The sequence below is a fragment of the Gossypium arboreum genome, chromosome 9 (assembly GCF_025698485.1).
Source record: "Gossypium arboreum isolate Shixiya-1 chromosome 9, ASM2569848v2, whole genome shotgun sequence".
Taxonomy (NCBI): Eukaryota; Viridiplantae; Streptophyta; class Magnoliopsida; order Malvales; family Malvaceae; genus Gossypium; species Gossypium arboreum.
The window spans coordinates 10372670-10395676 of NC_069078.1; the positions used below are offsets into that span (position 1 = coordinate 10372670).

Genomic DNA, 23007 nt, shown 5'->3' on the forward strand with positions numbered 1-23007 from the left:
AAAGTGTATTTTATAACACTTTTATAAAAAAGTAAATTAATTTTATAATATACTTTGTGCAACACCCTCGACTCAGCTTTTGGAGTTTCGGCTAATTCAAAGGCGTTACATTTGATCATCAAAGTGATCATGTAAAGCCATTCTTTTACTTGTGTTGAATTTTTTGAAAATTACTCTTTCATTTCTAAGAAAAACGTTCATCTATTTAAATCGGTTTTTCTTAGCAATTAGATTACCATATTATCAATGTGAAGTTTTGAGAAAATGGTTAAGGTTTAAAAAAACCTTTCCAAAACTTCTAAGAATTTATTAAGCAACGGAAACAATTTTAAGAATAATGATTTCTTGAACCGAATAGTATGCAAATATCAAAGTATTAACTAAGTATCATGCTTTAGAATAAATAAGCTAAACTACTTCAACCTAAGATCTAAGACGAGGAGTAATTAATAATTACAACCCGATAATAAAATGAATAGAAGAAACTTTAATACAACTTTAAAATAATGATAATAGCGAAAACGAGCTTGCTAGTTCGAGAGTCCTCTGATGCCATCCCAAGTCCTTGTTTTTTGTGTTACCTGAAAGGTTAAAGAAAGAGGGAGTGAGCTTACAACGGCTCAGTGTGAGTAATTGTAAAATGGTAAAGTATACAATTTACAACATTGTAATGAACTAATCATTCTTCATGGTACATATAATAGAGGTATAATCAATTTATATGTGATGCAATGCAATTTATGGATTAAGATCCCACCTACCCATCCTATCCACCCTCGAACATAGCTTGACATTCCAAAACACATAACAATAACTGACCATCCCAGATTTGATTTCCGGTTTGATGGTCGTTCACTTGTCATCTGTGACGATGACTTTTACTGCAATAACTTACCATCCCGATTGCTCAAATTTTTATGGCTTTTAAACTATCATCCCAGTTTATCTAGTTTTGATGACATTGCCGCCTATTTCATGCAGTAATGTCTTTCAGTGTGGACTTAAATTGCCACTATCTTCTATGAAACTCCTCTGTCTCCTTACCAGTTTTCATGTAATTATGCACATATACTTAGCATGTAATGTTTTTTTTATCATCAATCGATGTTACATTCAATATTTCATACTAGCATGTAATGACATGTGTACATGCATACTAATTTCACATATACACATATAATTTGTGCGATTAAAAGAAAACAACATCACAAGTACAAGATTTTCATGTGATTTTAGCAAGCCTAGTTATCTAGCACATATACAAGTTTGCGTGCAGGGCTTGCAAAGTGAGGGTTCGCATGACATATAGGCTCTCATAGACCTAGGGTTCACATAACATGTAAGCTCACATAGACTTATGGTTCGCATAATACATAGGTTCACACACTTAGGGGTTCACATAGGTAGGGCACACATCTAAGGGTTTGCACATTGGTTCGAACAAGCAAGGGTTGCATCTAGGGGTTAGCATGTAAAAATCATTCAAGTTGGCTCGCATGTAAGAACATAAATTTGACCCACCCAACCAGTGGTTCGCATGTGATTTATGACTTACATGTATTGACTCTCAAGTATTAATTTGCATGTATTAACTCACAAGTGTTAACCCGCATATTTTGACTTGGATATATATTGAATCACATATAGTTACTCGCATATATTGACTAGCGTATAATGATTTGCATATATTGACTCACATGTACAACAGTTTAAGGTACGCATATAATAACGTAGGGGTTCGCATGTTTTTCATAGAGGGTTTGCATGGATTTACTAATAGTTCGCATAAGTAATCCTATATTTTTATGCATGTGGGGTCGTAGTAGGGGTTCGTATGCAAGGGAATTTGCATACAAGGGGTTCACATGTCAGTGGGTTCTCCTAGGGGTTCACACTAAGGAGTCGCACAAGGGCTCGTGTACATAGGTTTGCTCATGGCCTCGCACATGGGTTCGCACATACTAGGTTTCTCCTAGGTTCACCTATACTAGTTCTCTAAGCTCTAGTATATATGAATTATACACAAAGATTTAGGGTTAGATCCCACACCTAGTTTGAAAAAACACAAAAACCTTAGTTTGGGAGAGGAGGTTGAATATCCACATGAGGGAAAGGGGTGATTTTGAAAGCTTGAATCATTTTTCTTTGACATTTGATTTTGGTATTTGGTGGAGAAAAAAAAAGATCTTTGTTATTGTTCTTGAAAAATTTGTTAAATGAAAATTCTAGGGTTTGAACAACTTGGTTATTTATAAACTCTTTTTCCCTAATTGTAATAGGATTAGGAGTTATTTTAAAATCACAGTTTGATTTGAATTAAGGACTAATTTGAAAAAAATAGTTTTAGGTTGGGCTACTTTGTAAATTTGACACTATTATGGGGTAAAATTTTAAAAATTAAATATTTTTGGTAAATGTTTACTAAGGTTTTTCAATTCAAGATTTAAAGGTAGACTAAGGCTTTACCACTAAACCAACAAGCTCATTCTTGTGAATCCTTCAACAAAAATAAATTTTAAAGCATTCTAAGTGTTTATTACCTTATGCTAAAAAAATAAACAAAAATATAATTTCACTCCTATTTCATCTAGGCCTATTTTTTGGATGTGACAAATCTCCCCCCTTAAAAAAATTCGTCATTGAATTTTACTTACCTAGATCGAACAAGTGAGGATATTTTTGGCGAATCAACTCCTTGGGTTCCCACATCGCTTCTTTAGTTCCATGGTTTTGGCACAAAAACTTAACTAAAGGAATTTGCTTATTTCTAAGGGTTTTAACCTCTCTATCTATAATACTAATTGGTTCTTCCTCAAGATATGTAACAACCATTTTTTTCAATGGTATCGGAAACAGTAGTTTTGGGGCTACCATTCTGACGAATGAATCTGTAAATACTACTATTTAATATTTACGACAAGTATTATGATATAGTGAATTTTAATTTGATAATTTCATTTAATTATTTATTAGTTATGTACAGTAGTTTCTCACTAAAGTTAAGTGGTTTTGGAAAATGAGATATTGGGATTTCGTTTCTGTAAATTGAGCTCATAAATATTATTATTGAATATTTACGAAGCTATGTTATAAGTGGATTGAGGTTTGGTCCGGAAATTTTAATAATTGAATGGTTAATTAAGGAATATGAATTAAATCATAAAAATCATAAAAGCTAATCAATATTGATTTTTTTAGCTTAAATACATTATTAATGAATTATTAGGATCTTAAAGGCAAATTAACCTTCCCTATTATGAGAGGACGGTGAATGCTAAATTATACACGACTTTTTATATTAAAATTAGAAATAAAATAATAATATACATGTTAAATTATTATTTTAAAAGGATAAACATTAAAATCTCATTATCATCATTTTCATTTTTTGTAGCTCCAAGGGGCATTTTTGTTTCTCTTGCATGGTAGGTTTTTCAATCTCGTTTCTTATAATTTTTATGTTTTTGAAATCGTTGCAATTAGGTTTAGTTAACCCATATCTCTATTTTCAAAACTGTTAAAGATTTTAAAATTTGCCATTAATGAATATTAGATTTTTTTTATAGAAATTGGTAGATTTGGAAGCTATGAAACATTTAAGGACTATTTGATAAAGTAAATTTTGTTAATTTTTGCATTTAGGGACTAAATTGTGAATATGTCAAAATTGGAATTAAATTTCTATAAAATTAGATTTTTGAGGGCTATAGAAAGGCATAAGTGAAATTGGAATGAAAAACGAAGCTCAATTGTGAAAGCTATATTTGTTTCAATTTTATGGACTAAATTGAATAAAATGTAAAAGTTTAGGGAAATTATGTAAAATAAAATTAAAAGATTATCAGCATGAATTTGAGTATTATTATGAGATTGGTATTGATATTTTGACTTTTAACTATTATATAGATCAAGTTGTTGACTTGGGCAAAAAAGGGAAAACTGTCCAATAGTCCATGTTAGCTAAAGCAATATTGTTTTATCAGGTAAGTTCATACAACATAAATAAGTTTAAATTATTGTTGAATTATGTTTTAAATGTGTAATTGTGTTTATTGTAAGCTTGAATTTGGTTATGAACTAGTATATATGTTGAGAATTGAATCTAATTGAAATTGATTATTGCGAAATGATATGATTTGAGATTAAATCCTGATGAAATTAGTACAAGTCTTGTATATGAGGTTATGATTTTTTCCCAGGTTCCGAGCTCTTGTATATGTTCCGGGCTCAAGAATATAGGAATAGGTTCTAAGCTCCTGCATATGTTGCAGACTCAAGAATACAGGAACAAGTTTTGAGCTCCTGCATGTGTTGCAAACTCAAAAATATAGGTTTAGTTTCTGAGCTCTTGCATATGTTGGAGACTCGAGAATATATCAATATTAAGCCCTGGCCAGACAATTGATTTGTGTAGGTTCAACCCTATGGGTGACCAGGCACTATTACTTTCACATGTGTACAAAGTTCTTTTACGAAGTTTTATCGGGTAATGTCATTAATAAAAGGTGGTTTTATACCATTGATTATTGGCTAGGTTAGGCATATGAGTTCTTTTATGAAGTTTTGAATAAATGAATTTTTGGTTCCAATGAGGGCATATTGGTTGTATGTTAAAATGAATAGGTGAATTGGTATTTTGGATTTGAAATATACATGCTTTGGTGTTGGTTTGAATAGCATGAAATGACATTATAGTTCACTTAAGAGAATGGTACAAAAGCTTGCTCAAATAGGTTATTTTTGTTGCACATGACTGTGTGTTCAACACGTTAAGGGTGGTTTTTGGTTCACACAACCACAATGAGTTACATGGCTTAGCGACACAGCCGTGTAACCTTTATTTTACTATTTTACCTATCTTTTTGTAAATGTTTTAAAATGGTCCCAATTTAGTTCCGAGCTTGTTTAAGGGCTTTCGTGAGCCTGATTGAGACTTGGTTTTGTTTGTAATGTATGTTTGACATAGACTTAACTTATATATATTGAATTAATGAATACTATTGAGTAAATTGCAAATTAAAATGTTATAGCATCTTGTAGCTCGAATCTAGTGACTGGATCAAGTATGGGGTGTTACAAGATAAGTTTGGTTAGAGCTCAATCTCTTTGATGGAGATGATATGGAAAGGATCAGAACAATAGCGTCGTAAGACTGACACATGGACCACATTATGGATTTGATCTAACTCAGGAAGTAGCTTAAGCTGATATGCTACTAGGTCGATTCGCTTCCGCACTCTGTAAGAACCGATGAAACGAGGACTTAATTTTCCTTTTCTACCAAACTTTAGAACTTTTTTCCATAGCAAGACTTTTAAGAGGGCTTGTTTATCGACATGAAATTTAATATCTTTTCTTTTTAGGTCGACATAAGACTTTTTTCGTTCTAAGGATGTTTATATTATTTCTTGAATTAATTGGATTTTGTCTTTAGTTTCTCGAACAAATCAAGACCCATTATTTTTCTTTCTTTCAATTCTATCCAGCACAGAGATGTACGACATTTCCTTCCATAAAATGCCTTATATGATGCCATCTTAATGCTTTCTTGAAAACTATTGTTGTAAGAAAACTCAACAAGTGGTAAAAATTCCCCGCAACTAATTCGAAAGTCAATCTTCACAACATATCTTCTAAAATTTTAATTTTTCTTTCGGATTGCATGTCGATTTATGGATGGAATGCTTTGCTAAAGTCAAATCTTGTTCCTAATGCTTCCTGTAGCTTTTTTCCAAAACCTTGAAATGAAACAAGGATTTCAGTTCGATATGATCAAAAGTAATACTCCATGTAATTTAACAATCTTTATAATGTACAACTTTTCTAATTTTTCTAAGGAATAATCGGTTCAAACATGAATGAAGTGGGTTGATTTAGTGAGTCGATCAACTATCACCTACAATTAGTCCTTTCTAGAGAGGGTTAGCAGTAACCCACTTATGAAGTCCATTGTCATTCTCTCTCACTTCTATTGTAGAATTGTAATTGGTTGAAGTAACCTTGGTGAAACTTGATGTTCTGCTTTTATTTGTTGGCACATTAAGCAAATTGCCACAAAATCCATCACATCTCTTTTTAATCCTGGTCACCAATATAATTCTTTTAACTTTTGGTACACTTTATTACTTCCGGGATACATGGAGTATAGACTATTATGAGCTTCACCAAGTATCTTTTGTTTTAGCTTTGGATCATTTGGGACACACAATCTTTTTCTGAGACAAAAAAAACTCATTTTTCTTTAATTTAGAAGTCTTCTATCAATTCATCCTCCACTATTTTTTTCTGCGAAAATAACTTTATGTCTAAGGGTTGTTTGATTCTTATTTCCTCCTCTAAGGTTGGTTTGACTTGTAATCCGGCTAGGAAGTCCCCAACATTCTAAAGGCTTAAACTCACGAACATTTCCCTTAGTTCCATTTTTCTTTCCTACTTAAGGCATTTGTTACAATGTTTGCTTTCCTTGGATGGTATTCGATTGTGCAATCATAGTCTTTGAGTAACTCAATCCACCTCTTTTGCCTTAGGTTGAGTTTCTTTTTTTTTTTTTTGTGTTAGGAGATATTTCAAGCTTTTGTGATCTGTGCAAATCATGCACTTTTCTCTATAAAGATAATGTCCCCAAATTTTAAACGCAAAAACAACCGCGGGTAACTCTAGGCTGTGTGTAGGATAATTGCACTTATGTGTTTTTAGTTGCCTTGAAATAAAAGTGGTCAATTTTCCATCTTAAAAGGCATGTCTTTCCTTAGTAACTTAGTCCAGGGGGCAGCTACTCAGGAAAATCCCTCAACAAACCTTCGGTAATATCCCGCTAATCCTAGGAAACTCTGAATTTCCTAGACATTCTTTGGTTGCTTCCATTCTAAGATTGCTTCTATCTTCTTTGGATCTACTTGAATTCCTTCAGTAGAAATGATGTTACCTAAGAACATAACTTCTTTGATCCAAATTCACACTTACTGAACTTTACAAAAAGTCTCTTTTCTCGTAAAATTTGCAAAACTATTATTAAGTGTTCATTATATTCTGCTTCAGATTTTATGTACCCAAAATATCATCAATAAAAACTACAAAAAATTAATCAAGTAAAGGTTGAAACACACAAATCATGAGGTCCATGAATGTTTTTGGCGTGTTTGTTAATCCGAATGGCGTGACTAAAAATACGTAGTGTCCATAACAAGTTCTGAAAGTTGTTTTATGAACATCTACCTCTTTCACCTTCAATTGATAATACCTCGACCTTAGGTTGATTTTGGAAAACATAGTGACACCTCAAAATTGATCAAGTAAGTCATCTATCATTGGTAATGGACATTTATTTTTCACGGTTAACTTGTTTAATTGCCGATAATCAATGTAAAGTATGAGTGATCTATCATTCTTTATCACAAACACAATCAGTGCTCCCAACAAAGAAATACTGGGTCTAATGAATCCATTATCAAGTAACTCTTGAAGTTGGATTTTTAATTCCTTTAACTCCTTTGGTGCCATTAGATAACAAGCTATCGACACTAATGTTGTTTTTGGAATCACCTCGATTCCAAACTCTACCTTGTGATCTGGTGTTAACCATAGCAACTCTTCGGGAAAAACATTAGGAAAGTCACTAACTATTCGAATGTCGCTTACACTAAGTTCAATGACTTTAACATCTTTGACATAGGCTAGAAACATTTTACAACCTTTGCGGACCAATTTTTTTGCGACCATAGCTGAGATTACTTTTAGCAAATAATTGCTTCTGTTTTTGACCATATCAATTTATTTGTCATCCTTAGTTTTCAATGTTGCCTTTTCAAGGCATAATATAAGTTCACTTGGTGCTTCACCAATCAATCCATCTCTAGAATTAGATCGAACTCTCTAAATGATAATTCCATGAGTTTAGGGGGAAATTTTTTTTCTTACAACTCTAACAGACATCTTTTATAAATTCTATCTACCCTAATTGTTTGTCCTAATAGGTTTATTACTGTCATGATATTATTTGTTTTCCACTTTTTCTTTCAATTTTCCAACCATATTTACATCTAGATATGAATGAGTAGATCCCACATCAATTAAAGCAAAGAAAGTCATAGAATGGATAAGGAATGTACTTGTGATAACATTGGCGACATTCTTATCCTCTTGTTCTCTTGTCGCATAAACTAAGGTTGGTTGCCTTGCTTCCACCAAGTTTACACCTTGTGTCGGAGCTCTCTGGCTTCAGTTTCTGTTATTTTGATTCAGTCCACAACCTTGAGTTTGGGCCACGTTTTTGCCTTGATTTTGCATTTGAGAGAGCTTATTCCAACAAGGATAATATTTTATTTGATGATCTTTTGACCCACACTTAAGACAAACACTGATTTTCTTCCAACATTCTCCTATGTGGTGTTTCTCACAATACTGGTATTTAGGAGTTCGTTCATCATTGGGCTTGGGTTGTGGCTTGGCCCCTTTTTTGCAAGCCTATGGTTGAAGTTGTTTGAACCCGAATCCTTTTTGTTAGGAAATTTCTGCCTCTTTTCTCGTTCTGTACGTTTCATCTCCTCTAGGATTTAACCTTTTCAACCAAATTTTTGAAGTTTCTTTTCCTGATGAACTACCACTTGAACTTTTAAGTCATATCTTAACCCTTCCTCAAACCTCGCACTTTTATCCTCTTTTGCTACTACAAATTTGGGACTGTAGCAACTCAACCTCATATATTCAGCTTCATACTCCGAAACCAACATATCTCCTTGTTTAAGTTAGATGGATTCATGTCTGCAAGCTTCGACATAACAAGGAACCGCGTACTTTTTTTTGAAAAGCCTCTTAGAAATAATTCCAAGTTAACCATTCTACTGGTGTTCTCCTAACAATTGCTTGCCACCATCTATAAGCATCATCTTTTAATAGGATGCAACTCCTTCCAGTTTTTGCTCAAGGGTGCACTCAAGGTCTTCAAGAATTATTTTTGTCATCTCCATCCAATATTCTGCTATGGTAGAAGTTGTTCCAGTGACACCTTTGAACAATCCAACCCTGTTTGATTTGAGCTTTTTGGCGGTCATGTTTCCATTCCTATCTTCATTACCCGATCTACAACTCTTTGGAGAGCTCTCAGCATAGCTCGAGTTATGGCATTGTCTCACAGGGTTCCATTGTTCTGATTTCCCATCCCCATATCTTCGTTCTTAGGACCTCTATCATTATTAGCGAAAGAGTTTTTTACATATTCCTGGGTTGGGTTTTCTCCTTAAATTGTGGGCAGTTCCATAGGTATAACCCTACAAGGTCTACCGCTACCACGTCTGCCTTGAGTGTTCATATTGGTCATTCTACAATTTCAAGAAATTAGTATTTAATTCGAGTTTTCAATTTATGCTTCCTTTATATCTAAGTTTTTTCTACTACTTAGAAAGTTTTCTACAATATCTGGCATCAGACTCCCTCAAACTTTAGTTTTTCAAAAACTTACTACATCATAGTTTATATCCATGCATACTCAAAAGTTTAAAACTGAGTTTAGAAAAGCTATGCTCTGATCCACTTAATGTAACACCTCTACCCAATCTAAGAGTTTTGGCTAAGTCGAAGGCATTACATTTGATCACCGAAGTGATCCTGTAAAGCTATTCTTTTTCTTGTGTTGAATTTTGTGAAAACTCACTCTTTTACTTTTAATAAAAATGTTCATTTTTTTAAACCGACTTTACTTAGCAATTCGATTACCATATTATCAATGTGAAGTTTTGAAAAAACAATTAAGGTTTTAAAAGACTTTTCCAAAAATTCTAAGAATTTATTAAGCAACGAAGACAATTTTAAGAATAACTGTTTCCTAAATCAAATAACATGCAAATATCATAGTATTAATTAAGTATCATGCTTTAGAATAAATAAGCCAAACTACTTCAACCTAAGATCTAATACAAGGAATAATTAATAATTACAACCCGATCATAAAATGAATAGAGGAAACTTTAACAAAACTTTAAAATAATGATAATAATAAAAATGAGCTTACTAGTCCAAAAATCTTTCTATGCCATCCTAAGTCCTAATTTTTTGTGTTACCTAAAAGGTTAAAGAAAGGGGGAGTGAGCTTATAATGGCTCAGTGTGAGTCTAAATTATAAATTATTATATATAATTATAAACAGTAAAGCATACAATTTATAGCACAGTAATGAACTAAGCATCTTTCATGGTACATATAATAAATGTATAATCAATTTATATGTGATGCAATGCAATTTATGGATTAGGATCCCACCCGTCCATCCTATCCACCCTCGAGCATAGCTCAGTACTCTAAAACACATAACAATAACTGACCATCTCGAATTTGATTTTTGATTTGATGGTTGTTCACTTGTCATATGTGACGATGACTTTTACTACAATAACTTACCATCCTGTTGCTCAATTTTTTATGGTTTTTTAAACCATCATCTCGGTTTATCCATTTTTATGATATTGCCGCCTATTTCATGTAGTACTGACTTTCGTTGTGGACTTAAATTGCCACTATCTCCTACGAAACTCCTTCGTCCTCCTTACCCGTTTTCATGTAATTATGCATATATACTGAGCATGTAATGCTTTTTATCATCAATAGATGTTACATTCAGTATTTCATACTAGCATGTAATAGCATGTGTTCATGCATATCAATTTCACATATACACATATAATTTGTCCGATTAAAAGAAAACAGTATCACAAGTATAGAATTTTCATGTGATTTTAATAGGCCTAGTTATCTAGCACATCTACAGGTTTGTGTTCAAGGCTTGCAAGTAAGGGTTCGCATCTAGGGTTCACATAACATATAGGCTCGCATAGACTTAGGGTTTGCATAACATGTAGGCTCGCACAACCTTAGGGTTTGCATAATATATAGGCTTGCACACTTAGTGGTTCACATAGGTAGGGCACGTACTTAAGGGGGTTCGCACGAGAAAAAGTTGCATCTAAAGGTTCGTATGTAATAATCATACAAGTTGCTTGTATGTAATATTGTGACTCGCATGTAATAACATAAATTTGATCCGTGCAACCAGTGGTTTGTATGTGATTTATGACTCGCAAGTATTGATTCGCATACATTGACTCGCATGTATTGACTCGTAGGTGTTGACTCACATATACTAATTCACATATATTGACTTGCATGTACAACAATTTAGAGTATGCACATAATTACCTAGGGGTTTGCATGTTTTTTGTATAGGGTTCATATATATTTACTAAGAGTTCGCATAAGTAATCCTATATGTTTATGCATGTGGGGTTGTAGTAGGGGGTTTACATGCAAAGACGTTCACATATTAGGGGGATTCACATATCAATGGGTTCTCTTAGGGGTTCACACTAAGAGGTTGCACAAGGGCTCATGTACGCAGGTTCGCTCATGTGCTCGCACATGGGTTCACACATACTAGGTTTCTCTTGGGTTTGCCTATACTAGTTCTTTAATCCCTAGTATCTATCAATTATACACAAAGATTTAGATTTAGATCTCACACTTTATTTGAGAAAACACAAAAACCTTAGTTTGGGAGAAGAGGTTAAAGATCCACTTAAGAGAGGGGTGATTTTGAAAGCTTGAATTCTTTTGCTTTGAAATTTGATTTTGGTATTTATTGGAGAAAAAAAAAAGAACTTTGGAATTGTTCTTGAAATTTTTTAAATGAAAATAATAGGGTTTGAAAAACTTGATTATTAATAAACTCTTTTTCCCTAATTGTAATTGGATTAGGAGTTATTTTAAAAATAGGGTTTAATTTCAATTAGGGGTTAATTTGAAAAAAATAATTTTAGATTGGGTTATTTTTGTAAATTTGATGTTTTCATGGTGTGAAAATGTAAAAATAAAATGTTTTGGCTAATGCTTACTAAAGGTTTCAAACTTGGGACTTAAAAGTAAGTTAAGACCTTACCACGGAACCAATAAACTTATTCTTATTAATCTTTCAATAAAATGATTTTTAAAGGATTGTAAGTGTTTCTTACCTTATGCTAAAAAATAATAATAATAAAAATATTACTCTTATTTCATCTAGGCTTATTTTTGGGAGGTGACACTTTGTGACCATAATTTTATAATTTTAGGATTTAATTAATATAATTTTTGTTATAACTTTATAAAATGCATATAATTTTTATAATATATTGTTTTAGGTTTTATAATATAACTTTAGAATTTTTTTGTTATTATCATCTCAAACACTTATACTTATTAATTCATGCTTATGATATAATTTTTATGACTTAAAATTGTTTAAAATACTTTTTTTAAAAGTTAAATAATGTATGATTGTTTGAAAACCATAAAACTATTAGATTTGGGTATAATTACTCATGTAATTACTTTAATTCTCACCTTTCCCGAAGACTTGAAAGGTGTAATACTCAATTTACTAATTTTAATAATTCTCCAAACTTATTACTCTTATATAATTACAAATAATTAGAGTGAGTTTGGATAGGCGGTAGGATGTGGTGTGATGTGATGTATTTAACTTATTTTTATCTCACATTACAATATAACTACAGTATTTAATCTCACCGCTACTACTTTTTTTACACTAAACACAAACAAATACATCACTTATTCAAACTCACCCTTATATTCAAATTCAATTATCAAACCCTTTGTCAAACACCATCTAAGCAACATCCCTTTTGAGATTTCATTCGACGGTAATCTTAATTCTGCTTGAGAAAAACTGGGATAGATTATCCACAAGGAATAAGAAGATCTATTCATATGGCATGTTTGATGAAAGAGTGGGACTTGAAATGCCGCAAGTGAAAGCCACCGTCTAATCAATCAATCAGTCAAATAAAAAAAATACATTGTTATATGTAAAAAAGGACATTGGTTTTGGACCTCTTCGGTCAGTGTTTCTTTTGTTAAATTTATTGGTTTTGGGCGGTTGTATGGTGGCCCGTGCTAACTTGAAAACGAAAGATTTAATAACTGAAAAGATGAATTGAAAAATGGACCCATTTGCTTTGAGGGCACAGCCCTACACTATAACATCACCCTTCTTTTTATTGCCTTTTTTCCGAGTTTTCGCGCGCGTGCTTTCTGCCTTTTCTATTTCCTTGTATTGAATTCTACTCATTGTCAATTCTTTTAACATGTGTTTATTTTACTTTATTATGGTTTTGATTAAACTAATAATAATATTTTTATTCATATATAAATATATAAATTTAAATACGTTGAAACGCGTTTATCTTTTTATTTAATAATTAAAATGAATTATATCTAATTTTAAACATCATTTCTATAAAAATAATAATAAAATTATCAAAATATAAAATTATTTAGTATATTATATTATTAAGGAGGAGTTTACTTGTACCGTGTAACACTCTTTTGAAATTTTAAGCATGTATAATTTATATGAATGAAGTATGAAATATTATGGCTGAATTGTGAAAATATTAATTATATAAAATGTTATAGTACCGTGAAAAACTATTGTAAGTGAATTCCTCCTTATACTATTTTATTTAATTAGAAAGTAGGATTATATTTAGTTAAAAAGAATTTGTGTAGCTTTAATCCTCTACTTTTATTTAATCAAAATTGGTCTCTCAATTTTTATATTTCTCATCTTGGTCCTTCAAATAATTTCCCATTATTTTTATTTGAAAATTAGATTTCATCACATATTTAACCCTCAATCCTTACCATTTTTGTTAATTTAGTCTTATATTTTATTTTTAATATTTTTTTATAAGATAAGCCACATTTCTTCTTAAGTTCTTCAATTATGTTTCGGTTTGACCAAAAACCAATCTCACATTGCTAGCCCCCCTCCCTTTTTTTTTCTTTCTTAATCTGACTATTTTCTAATTGTTTAAAGCATCAGTTTCCAAATCCAATAAAATTGATCAAATTTATTTATTAAATTTCTTGACCAAAAAAATAATTTTGTCTATAATAAAATAAAAGAAAAAAAGTGAAAAAACATGAGATTTATCCTTAGAATTTAAGAGAAAAAAGACGATAAAAAATAAAGGCGAAATCTTGCTTGGCTCTTACCCCAGAAGTAGCAGAGACTTTGATAAATTCCCAAAGGCAGGAAAATGGTTCCATGGTGAAATCAATCCAAGCAAGAGGGTAGATGTCATATACAACCAAGGCAAAACAATCCTGATACAAGCCCCGTACCTGTTAGAATAACAGTTGTTACAGTTAATATGTTACTTCTGTTAAGGAAAACTGTTAAGCAGTTAGGGATTGGTTAGACAATTCCTTTAAATATGTTCAGCGTTCATGCATTAAAAATACAATTGATAAATGAAGTTCTCTTGATGTTTAATTTTATGCTTCAGTAGTAACTTCAACATGGTATCGGAGGTTTCTGTAGTCCTGGAGTTCTCTACTTGATCCGTTGCCTATTCATGGATAGATTTTTTAGCCTCTCTGCTGTCTAGTCCATTTCACCAGTAATGGCGTCAAATTTTGTTGATGGAATGGTTGACAGTCGTTTTCTTACTACCAAGAAAATCAATGTGGTTCTTGATGATAATAACTATTTGTTGTGGCATCAACAAGTTCTCTTAGCTGTCAAAATGTACAAACTTCAACATTTTCTTGATCCTCGAACGGTTTCTCCACTGCAACAACTGCTTGATGACGTTGGCGAGTTACAAGAAAATCATGCGTTCTCCAGGTTTAAACAACAAGATAGTGCTCTTGCTTCTTGGTTGCTTTCCTCAGTGAGTCCTGCTGTTCTCCCTCATCTTATTGGCTTAGACACGAGTGCACAGATTTGGACTACTTTTGTCAATTTATATGGAAACAAAACCACATCTAGATTAATGTTTTATAGAAGAGCCTTGCATTTCCAACGCAAAGCTGACCTGTCTATAAAGAAGTTTTTATGAAAATCAATAGGTTTTGTGACAGTTTTGCTAGCTGTGGAGAGGTTATCAGTGAGCACGAGCATGTCACTGCTATTCTCAACGGTCTTTCACCTGATTATGAGTCAGCTATTACAATCATCACTGCGAGTCAGGTTCCCTACAGCATCCAAGGGGTCACGATAATGTTGCTTAATGCAGAGACATGTTAACGGCTAGCTATATTGGAAATCCCTAGCTCAGCCAACATGGTCTCCAACCAACCAATAGTGTCTGACAACAACGATACTACCACTCCGTCATATCAACCCCCTTCAACTGGTTGAAGCCGTGGGCGTGGCCGTTTCTCGAGTTATTGCGTTCAGTGCCAGTTATGTGGGAAATCAGGTCATCTAATTGATCGCTACTATTATCGGTTTGATGCGACCTACAAAAGCACAGGTTATAGGCCTCCACCTGCACCACAAGCAAATGTATGCATGTTTGGTAGTACAACTTCCGCTTCGTCCTGGCCGGCAATGTCGATGCCTGTTCCACCTACAAGTATACAACCCGGTTGGTTCTTTCCTCCTACACAAGTTCCTGTCTGGAATAATCCCTTTGCTGCTCCACCTTCACAACATGTGCCTACACCTGTCTCAGCAGCTCCATCTTCTCAAGCCTACATAGCAACCCCTAACACAGTCAGTGATAATGCATGGTACCCTGATTCGAGTGCCACTCATCATCTCACAAAATCAGCCATCTATAAGTGACAGCACATCCTAAAAAGGGCCAGGTAAAGTATACATGGGTAATGGTTCTGCCGTACCTGTCATGTCTACTGGTCATTCATCACTTCTTACTTGATCAAGGCTGTTGTTAATGAAATTAATTTTATTAGTACCTGGTATAACCAAAAATCTCCTGTTTGTGTCCAAATTTACACAGAACAATCTGGTGATGTTTGAATTCTTCCCTAAACAGTGCCAGGTATATGATCTACAAACCAGGGAGGTTCTTCTACGTAGTTTGATACATGATGGACTGTACAATCTCGTCTTACCTGGCTCAACTCAATGTAACTCGACCGCTGCTTCAGCTCAGTGCTTTGCTGCTTCTACTACAGTACCCTTGAGTACATGGCACTCTAGAATGGGCCATCCATGTAAAGCCACACTTACAACAGCTTTACGTCATTGTAATATAAAGTTTGACAAAGATAAAGCTCCTTTTAGTTGCACTGCTTGTTATCTAGGAAAAGAACACAAGCTTCCAGTTTCTAGATCTCTGACTGAATATGACAAGCCTCTTCACCGGTTGTTCTTCGATGTCCGGGACCACCCGATTTCGCAAATAGTTTTTGTTATTATGTAGCTTTTACTAATACATATTCTAGATATACCTGGCTGTATTTTTTGAAGAAGAAATCAAGTTTTCAGATATTTTCCAAGTGTTTCATAGACTAGTGAACGACTACTTGGTTGTAAGCTTCTTGCATTACAAACAGACGGGGTGGGGAATTCTTGGTGTTAAGATGGTTCTTGGCTCAACAAGGCATCATGCATCATGTCACATGTCCTTACAACTCGTGCGTAATGGTGCAGTTGAACGCAAACATAGGCGATTGTTGAAGTTGGTCTCTCTATACTAGCACATGCATCAATGCCTTTAGCTTACTGGAATGATGCCTTCAGCAGTGCAGTTTATTTGATCAACAGCCTTCCCTCATTCCCGTTAGGTAACATGTCTCCACATGAAAAATTATTTCAGAAACCACCTGATTACAGTCTTATCTGAGTCTTTGGCTGCCTATGCTTCTCAAACCTTAGACATATAACAAACACAAACTCCAGTTTAGGTCTTCTTTATGTACTTTCCTAGGATATTCTTCCCAACACAAACGATATAAATGCCAAGATACCAGTGGTTGTGTTTACATAACACCTTTCACGAGTCAGTGTTTCCCTTTCAAAACAAACATTCCAAGCCTAGTCAACTAATTTCCACCCATCAAACTAGCTCCAAGTTGCTCGTCTTACTTTTAGATCACTCATCTAACATGCACACGAACAATACCTCCTCCAACACCGTGTCTACTATACCTATAGCTGACAACTCTCTTAGTGTAAGTCCACCTCTTACCAGACCAGCATCTAGATCCTCCCTACTAGAACCACTACCACATTAACCCTCAGTACCATGAAACACTAACGTTATGACTACACGTAGCAAAGCTAACATATTTAAACCCAAAGCTTACCTAAGCAAAGCCACCTGTTGTTCAAATGAAGTTTCTGTTGATATACATGAAGCAATACGCAGTGAAGAGTGGATAGCTGTAGTACATAATGAGCTGCAGGCTCTGCTCCATAATAACACGTAGAGTCTATGCTTCCTGCCCGATGGTCGAAAGGCTATTGGATGCAAGTGGCTATTCAAAGTCAAAAGAAAGGCTGATGGGACAGTGGATAGATACAAAGCTAGATTGGTAGCCAAAAGGTTCTCGCAGCATGTAAAGGTTGATTTTCATGAGACATATAGCCCAGTTGTTCGTGCAACAACTATCCGCACTGTTCTTTCTCTTACAGTCATGAAAGGATGGACACTTAGACAAATAGATGTTAATAATGTTTTTCTCAATGGCTTATTAACAGAAGAAATATACATGAACCAACCACCTAGGTTTGAAGTTCCAGGCAATAATGGACAGAAGCTGGTCTGCAAACTCAACAAAGCTCTATATAGCCTACACCAAGCCCCTCGAGCATGGTTCCACACTCTCAAACAATACTTGGTTACTCAACTCGGTTTCCATGCCTCCAAAGTTGATTCCTCATTCTTCATCCGAGGGTCTTTTAACAATATACTGATACTTATAGCTTATGTCGATGACATAGTTATAACAGGAAGCTCTAAGCTCTAGTAAAGCTATTTATGATGTTGTAACTCGGTTTAATAGCAAATCCGCCCTCAAAGACATGGGTAGACTGAGTTTTTTTCTTAGGCATAGAAGTCTTACACACACCGCAAGGACTGATTCTAAGCTAGAGGAAATACGTATCAGAAATACTTCAAAAATCAAGGATGCAATAAGCAGCTGTTACACCCACACCTATGGTGAGCACCCCCAAGATAACTGCCTCGGATAGAAGCTCACCTTTTGTAGATATTCAACTTTATCATAGTGTCATTGGCATGCTATAGTATACGTGCATCACACGTCTAGACTTATCCTTTTGTGTCAAAAAATTAAGTCAGTATATGAACCTACCAAGTGAAGCACACTGGAAAGCAGAGAAACAGGTGCTTCGATATCTCATTGGAACACTTGATCATGGGTTGCACTTGTCGAAGGGCCGGTGTGATATTGTTTGTTACTCGGATGTAGACTGTGCCTCATCAGTTAAAGATCGCCAGTCCACAATGGGGTATGTTGTATACCTTGGCCCAAATCCTATTGCATGGTGCTCCAAAATGCAGGCTGTCGTATCCAGGTCATCGTCTGAAGCAGAATATTGTAGTCTAGCCATCTGCATTGCTGAGCTTTTATGGATCAAACAACTACTAGATGAGGTTGGAATACCATTATCTCAACCACCAGTGGTTTGGTGTGATAACACTTCGACAGTGTCAATAGCTGCAAACCTTACAATCATGCCAAAGTAAAGCACGTCGAGATCTATCATCACTTTGTTCGAGAAAAAGTCCTCCATGGTATACTGCATGTCAATTATGTCTCGTCCTCGAAACAGACTGCTGATGTACTTACCAAACCCATTTCACCAAAACAATTTGAGTCATTCCGACAAGCTCTTCAAGTGCTACCACCAACCACAACATCTATAAAAGTTCAACCACTGACAAAACCAAGAGAATTTTAGAATAACAGTTGTTACGGTTAACCTATTACTTCTGTTAAGGAAAATTGTTAAACAGTTAGAGATTGGTTAGACAATTCCTTTAAATATGTTCAGCGTTCATGCATTAAAAAATACAATTGATAAATGAAGTTCTCTTGATGTTTGAATTTATGCTTCAGTAGTAACCTCAACACTACCCTCAAGAAATTGGATTATTTGTTAGAACATTGGTTTTCTTCGAACAAGATACTTTAAAGTTTTATGATTTTTTTCAAAATGATTTTTTTTGTTAAACTAAATTTTAAACGAAGTAGATATATTTTATTTCTATTATAAAATAAAGAAAGATAGAGAGAATAAAACACAAAGAAAATATGAAAGCAACAGAGAATGGATGTAACGCCCCCAAACCTGGCATAGATGCTATGGCCGAATCTGACGGCATCACATGTGAGTGCTTTTTAGAAAAACCTTAACAAGTTAAAAGTCGTCCAATTTGCTATCTTTACATAAGTCGAGAAATCATTATTCCAAATATTAAGTGAAAAAATTTCATTAACACGGAGCTAAAACATTATTAATTCATAAATCAATAATTTAACAAATTAAAATCCCCAAAATAAACCCAAAATAAATATTTAAATAAAGCAGAAAAAATAAAATGTTACTCAAAAATCCGTAAATGTCTACAAGTGGTCAGCATCGAGCCTTCCGTCATACCAATCCATCTACTGTTGGGGATTACTTGAACAGATAAATAAATAAAGGGGTGAGTTTTGCAAAATATACATCCCCACAACAACATGCATACAAACAGATAACATAATATAGATATTTCAGCCTTAGCCATGCAGATATCATATTCATAATAGATCAGATATAAAAAATATCATGCCCACCAACCCTTCACACCATCTCTGACCAACCAACACACCATGTGGGGATAAAATCGACCCACCCATCCCTGCACACCGTATATGGGGATATAATCGACCCATCCAACCCTACACACCATAAAGTACCGTATCGCAGCACATATCATAAGTATGCAGCTTAGCTGCCAGATAACGGGCTTATGAAACCCTTTAAATACTCTATTCACTTCGTCAGACCCACCTCGATGCAATGCATCATACAAATATGGCATGCTGTAATGCAGACAAACAGATCATACATTTATTTACAAAACATATCAGATAATCATGCTAAGTATATCATGCGAACACATACATTACAGAATTAAGAGTCTAGATAAGGCTTATCGACCCTACTACATGTCATAGTCGACTTGGGCGACACATGCAACCTTACAGAACATTTCAGATTAAAGGGGCTCACACACCTATGTGCCTTACCCGTATGAGACTAGATTCCGACATGCCCGTGTGGTTCACCCGTGTGGGCTCATACACTCGTGTGGCCTATATGGCCCATTTGTTGAGCCCGTGCCTCGCACAAGGCCTACAAGCCATCACACGCTTGTGTCCATCGTGCCCGTGTGGCGCACGTATGGCCTGGCTCATCAGTGACACGCCCGTGTCTCGCGACACAGGCTACTACACGAGCAGACCACACGCCCATGTGCCGTCGACAGGCCACTTTTTAACTTTTTCTGAAACTTATTTTCTGCGTAATCGGAGTACACACCTTGTTCGTTTTCGCTGCTAATCCAACCACGAGCATTCCAAAGCCTAAAATCGACAATACCGAGCCCAGAATCAATCTCTTAAATTAGATTATTAAGAATAGACAAACCCTGAAACGAGAGATCTACTTACCTTCGGCGAATAACTGTGATTCCTTGCTGTTAAGAGCTCGATTAATGATCCACAGACCCTAGAATATTTCCTAAACAGCAACCAAAATCCCTCTTAAACAATTTCCAAGGAAATCCCTTAACTTTTATTAATAACCAAACTTATCAAACTGACGAAATAACTAGCAACACGCCACTACTAATCGAAAAAAGAAAACGAAGGAGAAGAAAAATTGAGAAGAAAGGAAAAGAAAAAAAGAAGAAGAAGAGAAGTTCGACAGCTAAGGTTTGGAAGAGGAAGAACAGCAGAGAAAAATATTTTGCCAAAAAGAAGGAAATAAGAAAACCCTTAATTTTTTCCTAAAACCCTTAACTCAGAATTTTAATAAAACCCAACACGTTACTGAAACTTGCAGCAAAAATAATCCCATCTTTACTATAGGGAATCGAACTCCAGACTTCCAACACACCAACACACAAATCTTAACCACTAGACCAGCAGGCCTATTCTGTTAGGTTTTTACCATCAATCCCTTATAAGCCCACTAACCTAAAGTCAAGCTTTACTCAAATAAAACCAAAATTTGGCCCAAGTTAAAACTTGAACTTAGGACCTCCCAAACACACTTCAAAGCACATAACCTCTTAACCCACATATATATATACCAAAAAAAATTGAAACAAAAGTTTCAATACTTCTATGCTCAACAATCACAAAAGCCGAAATTATAAAAATTTGAGGCATTACAACTCTACCCCCTAAAAGAAAATTCGTCATCGAATTTGACCTGATATGAAAAGGTGAGGATACTGCAGTCGCATCGAATCCTTTGGCTCCCAAGTAGCCTCCTCAGTGCTATGATTCCGCCACAACACTTTCACTAAGGGAATAAACTTCCTACGTAAGACCTTAACGTTGCGGTCTAGAATCTGAACAGGCTTCTCCTCGAACATCAGATCCTATCTAATTTTAATCTCCTTCATGGGCACAATATGCCTAGGATTAGAGCAGTAGCGTCTCAACATCGAGACATTGAACACATCATGTATGCGGTCTAACTCTGGAGGTAGCTCTAATTGATATGCGACTGGCCCTACTCCCTTTAGAATCCAGTATGGCCCAATAAACCGAGGGCTCAGCTTGCCCTTACGACCGAACCTTAGAACCTTTTTCCATGGAGAGACTCTAAGGAAAACCATGTCCCCCACCGAATACTCGATGTCCTTCCTCTTTAGATCAGCATAGGACTTTTGTCTATCAGAAGTCGCTTTTAGACGTTCTCGAATCAAACGAACTTTATCCTTAGTTTCTGATACCAATTCTAGACCCAGAATATGTCGCTCACCCAACTCAGTTCAGCACAAAGGTGTGTGACACTTACGACTATAAAGTGCCTCATACGGTGCCATTTGTATACTAGATTGATAACTGTTGTTGTAAGCAAACCTTGCTAGAGGCAAGTACTCCTCCCAACTGTCTCAAAAATCGATATTACAGCCCCTCAACATATCCTTTAGTATCTGGATCACCCTCTTTGACTGACTATCTATTTGAGGATGGAAAGCAGTACTGAAGTCTAGCCTCTAACCTAAAGCCTTATGAAGCTTTCCTTAGAATCGAGAGGTAAAATGAGGATCCCTATCAGAAATGATCGAGATAGGTACCCCATGCAGCCTCACTATCTCAGAAATGTAAAGCTTGGCCAACTTTTATAGAGAGAAGTCTGTCCTAACAGGAATGAAATGTGCGGTCTTGGTCAATCGGTCCACAATGACCCAAACAGAGTCCTTCTTAGTGGGTGTTAGGGGCAACCCACTAACGAAGTCCATCGTTACTCGCTCCCATTTCCACATCGGTATCTTAACCGGCTGCAGCAACCCTAAAGGTAACTGATGCTCGGCTTTAACCTGCTGATACGTCAGACAGTAAGTAACTAAATCGGTCACATCAGGCTTCAACCCTGGCCACCAGTACAACTCTCGAAGATCTCGATACATCCTGTTCCAACCAGGATGCATAACGTAAGGACTACTATGTGCTTTCCTCAGAATCGACAGCCTCAAATCCTCATTATTAGGTACACAGATCCTACCTCAGAAGCACAATACCCCATCATTATTCAGCCCAAAATCTGTAGTAGACTCAATCTCAACCTGACGAAATCACATCTCAAGAGTCTTATCCTCTAACTGCTTAGCTCTAATCTGTTCAACCTATGTCGGCTTCACTTGTAGCTCTGCCAGAAGACTTCCGTCGCCATAAATACTCAATCGAGTGAACATTACTCTCAGATCGGTCACAGCCCTACGGTTTAGTGCATCGGCCACCACATTGGCCTTTCCAGGGTGATACTCAACACTGTAGTCGTAATCTCTGAGCAGCTTAACCCATCGATGCTGCCTAAGGTTTAACTCCTTCTGAGTGAGAAGATACTTAAGCCTCTTGTGATCAGTGTAGATGGTACACTTCTCTCTATACAGATAATGTCTCCAAATCCTCAATGCAAAGACCACTACAGCCAGCTCCAAGTCATGCGTCAGA

General features: G+C 35.2%; 1 protein-coding gene across 1 annotated transcript; it reads right to left on the reverse strand.

The window, feature by feature from the left end:
• Positions 1–19839: 19839 nt before the first annotated feature.
• On the reverse strand, positions 19840–22579 carry LOC108455622 (uncharacterized). The gene is made up of 5 exons (XM_017754162.1): positions 22575–22579; positions 22302–22464; positions 21625–21815; positions 20488–20557; positions 19840–19857 (listed from the first exon to the last, which is right to left on the reverse strand). The coding sequence occupies exons 1-5, from the start codon at positions 22577–22579 to the stop codon at positions 19840–19842; spliced, it is 447 nt and encodes a 148-aa protein (XP_017609651.1).
• Between the last annotated feature and the right edge of the window lie 428 nt (positions 22580–23007).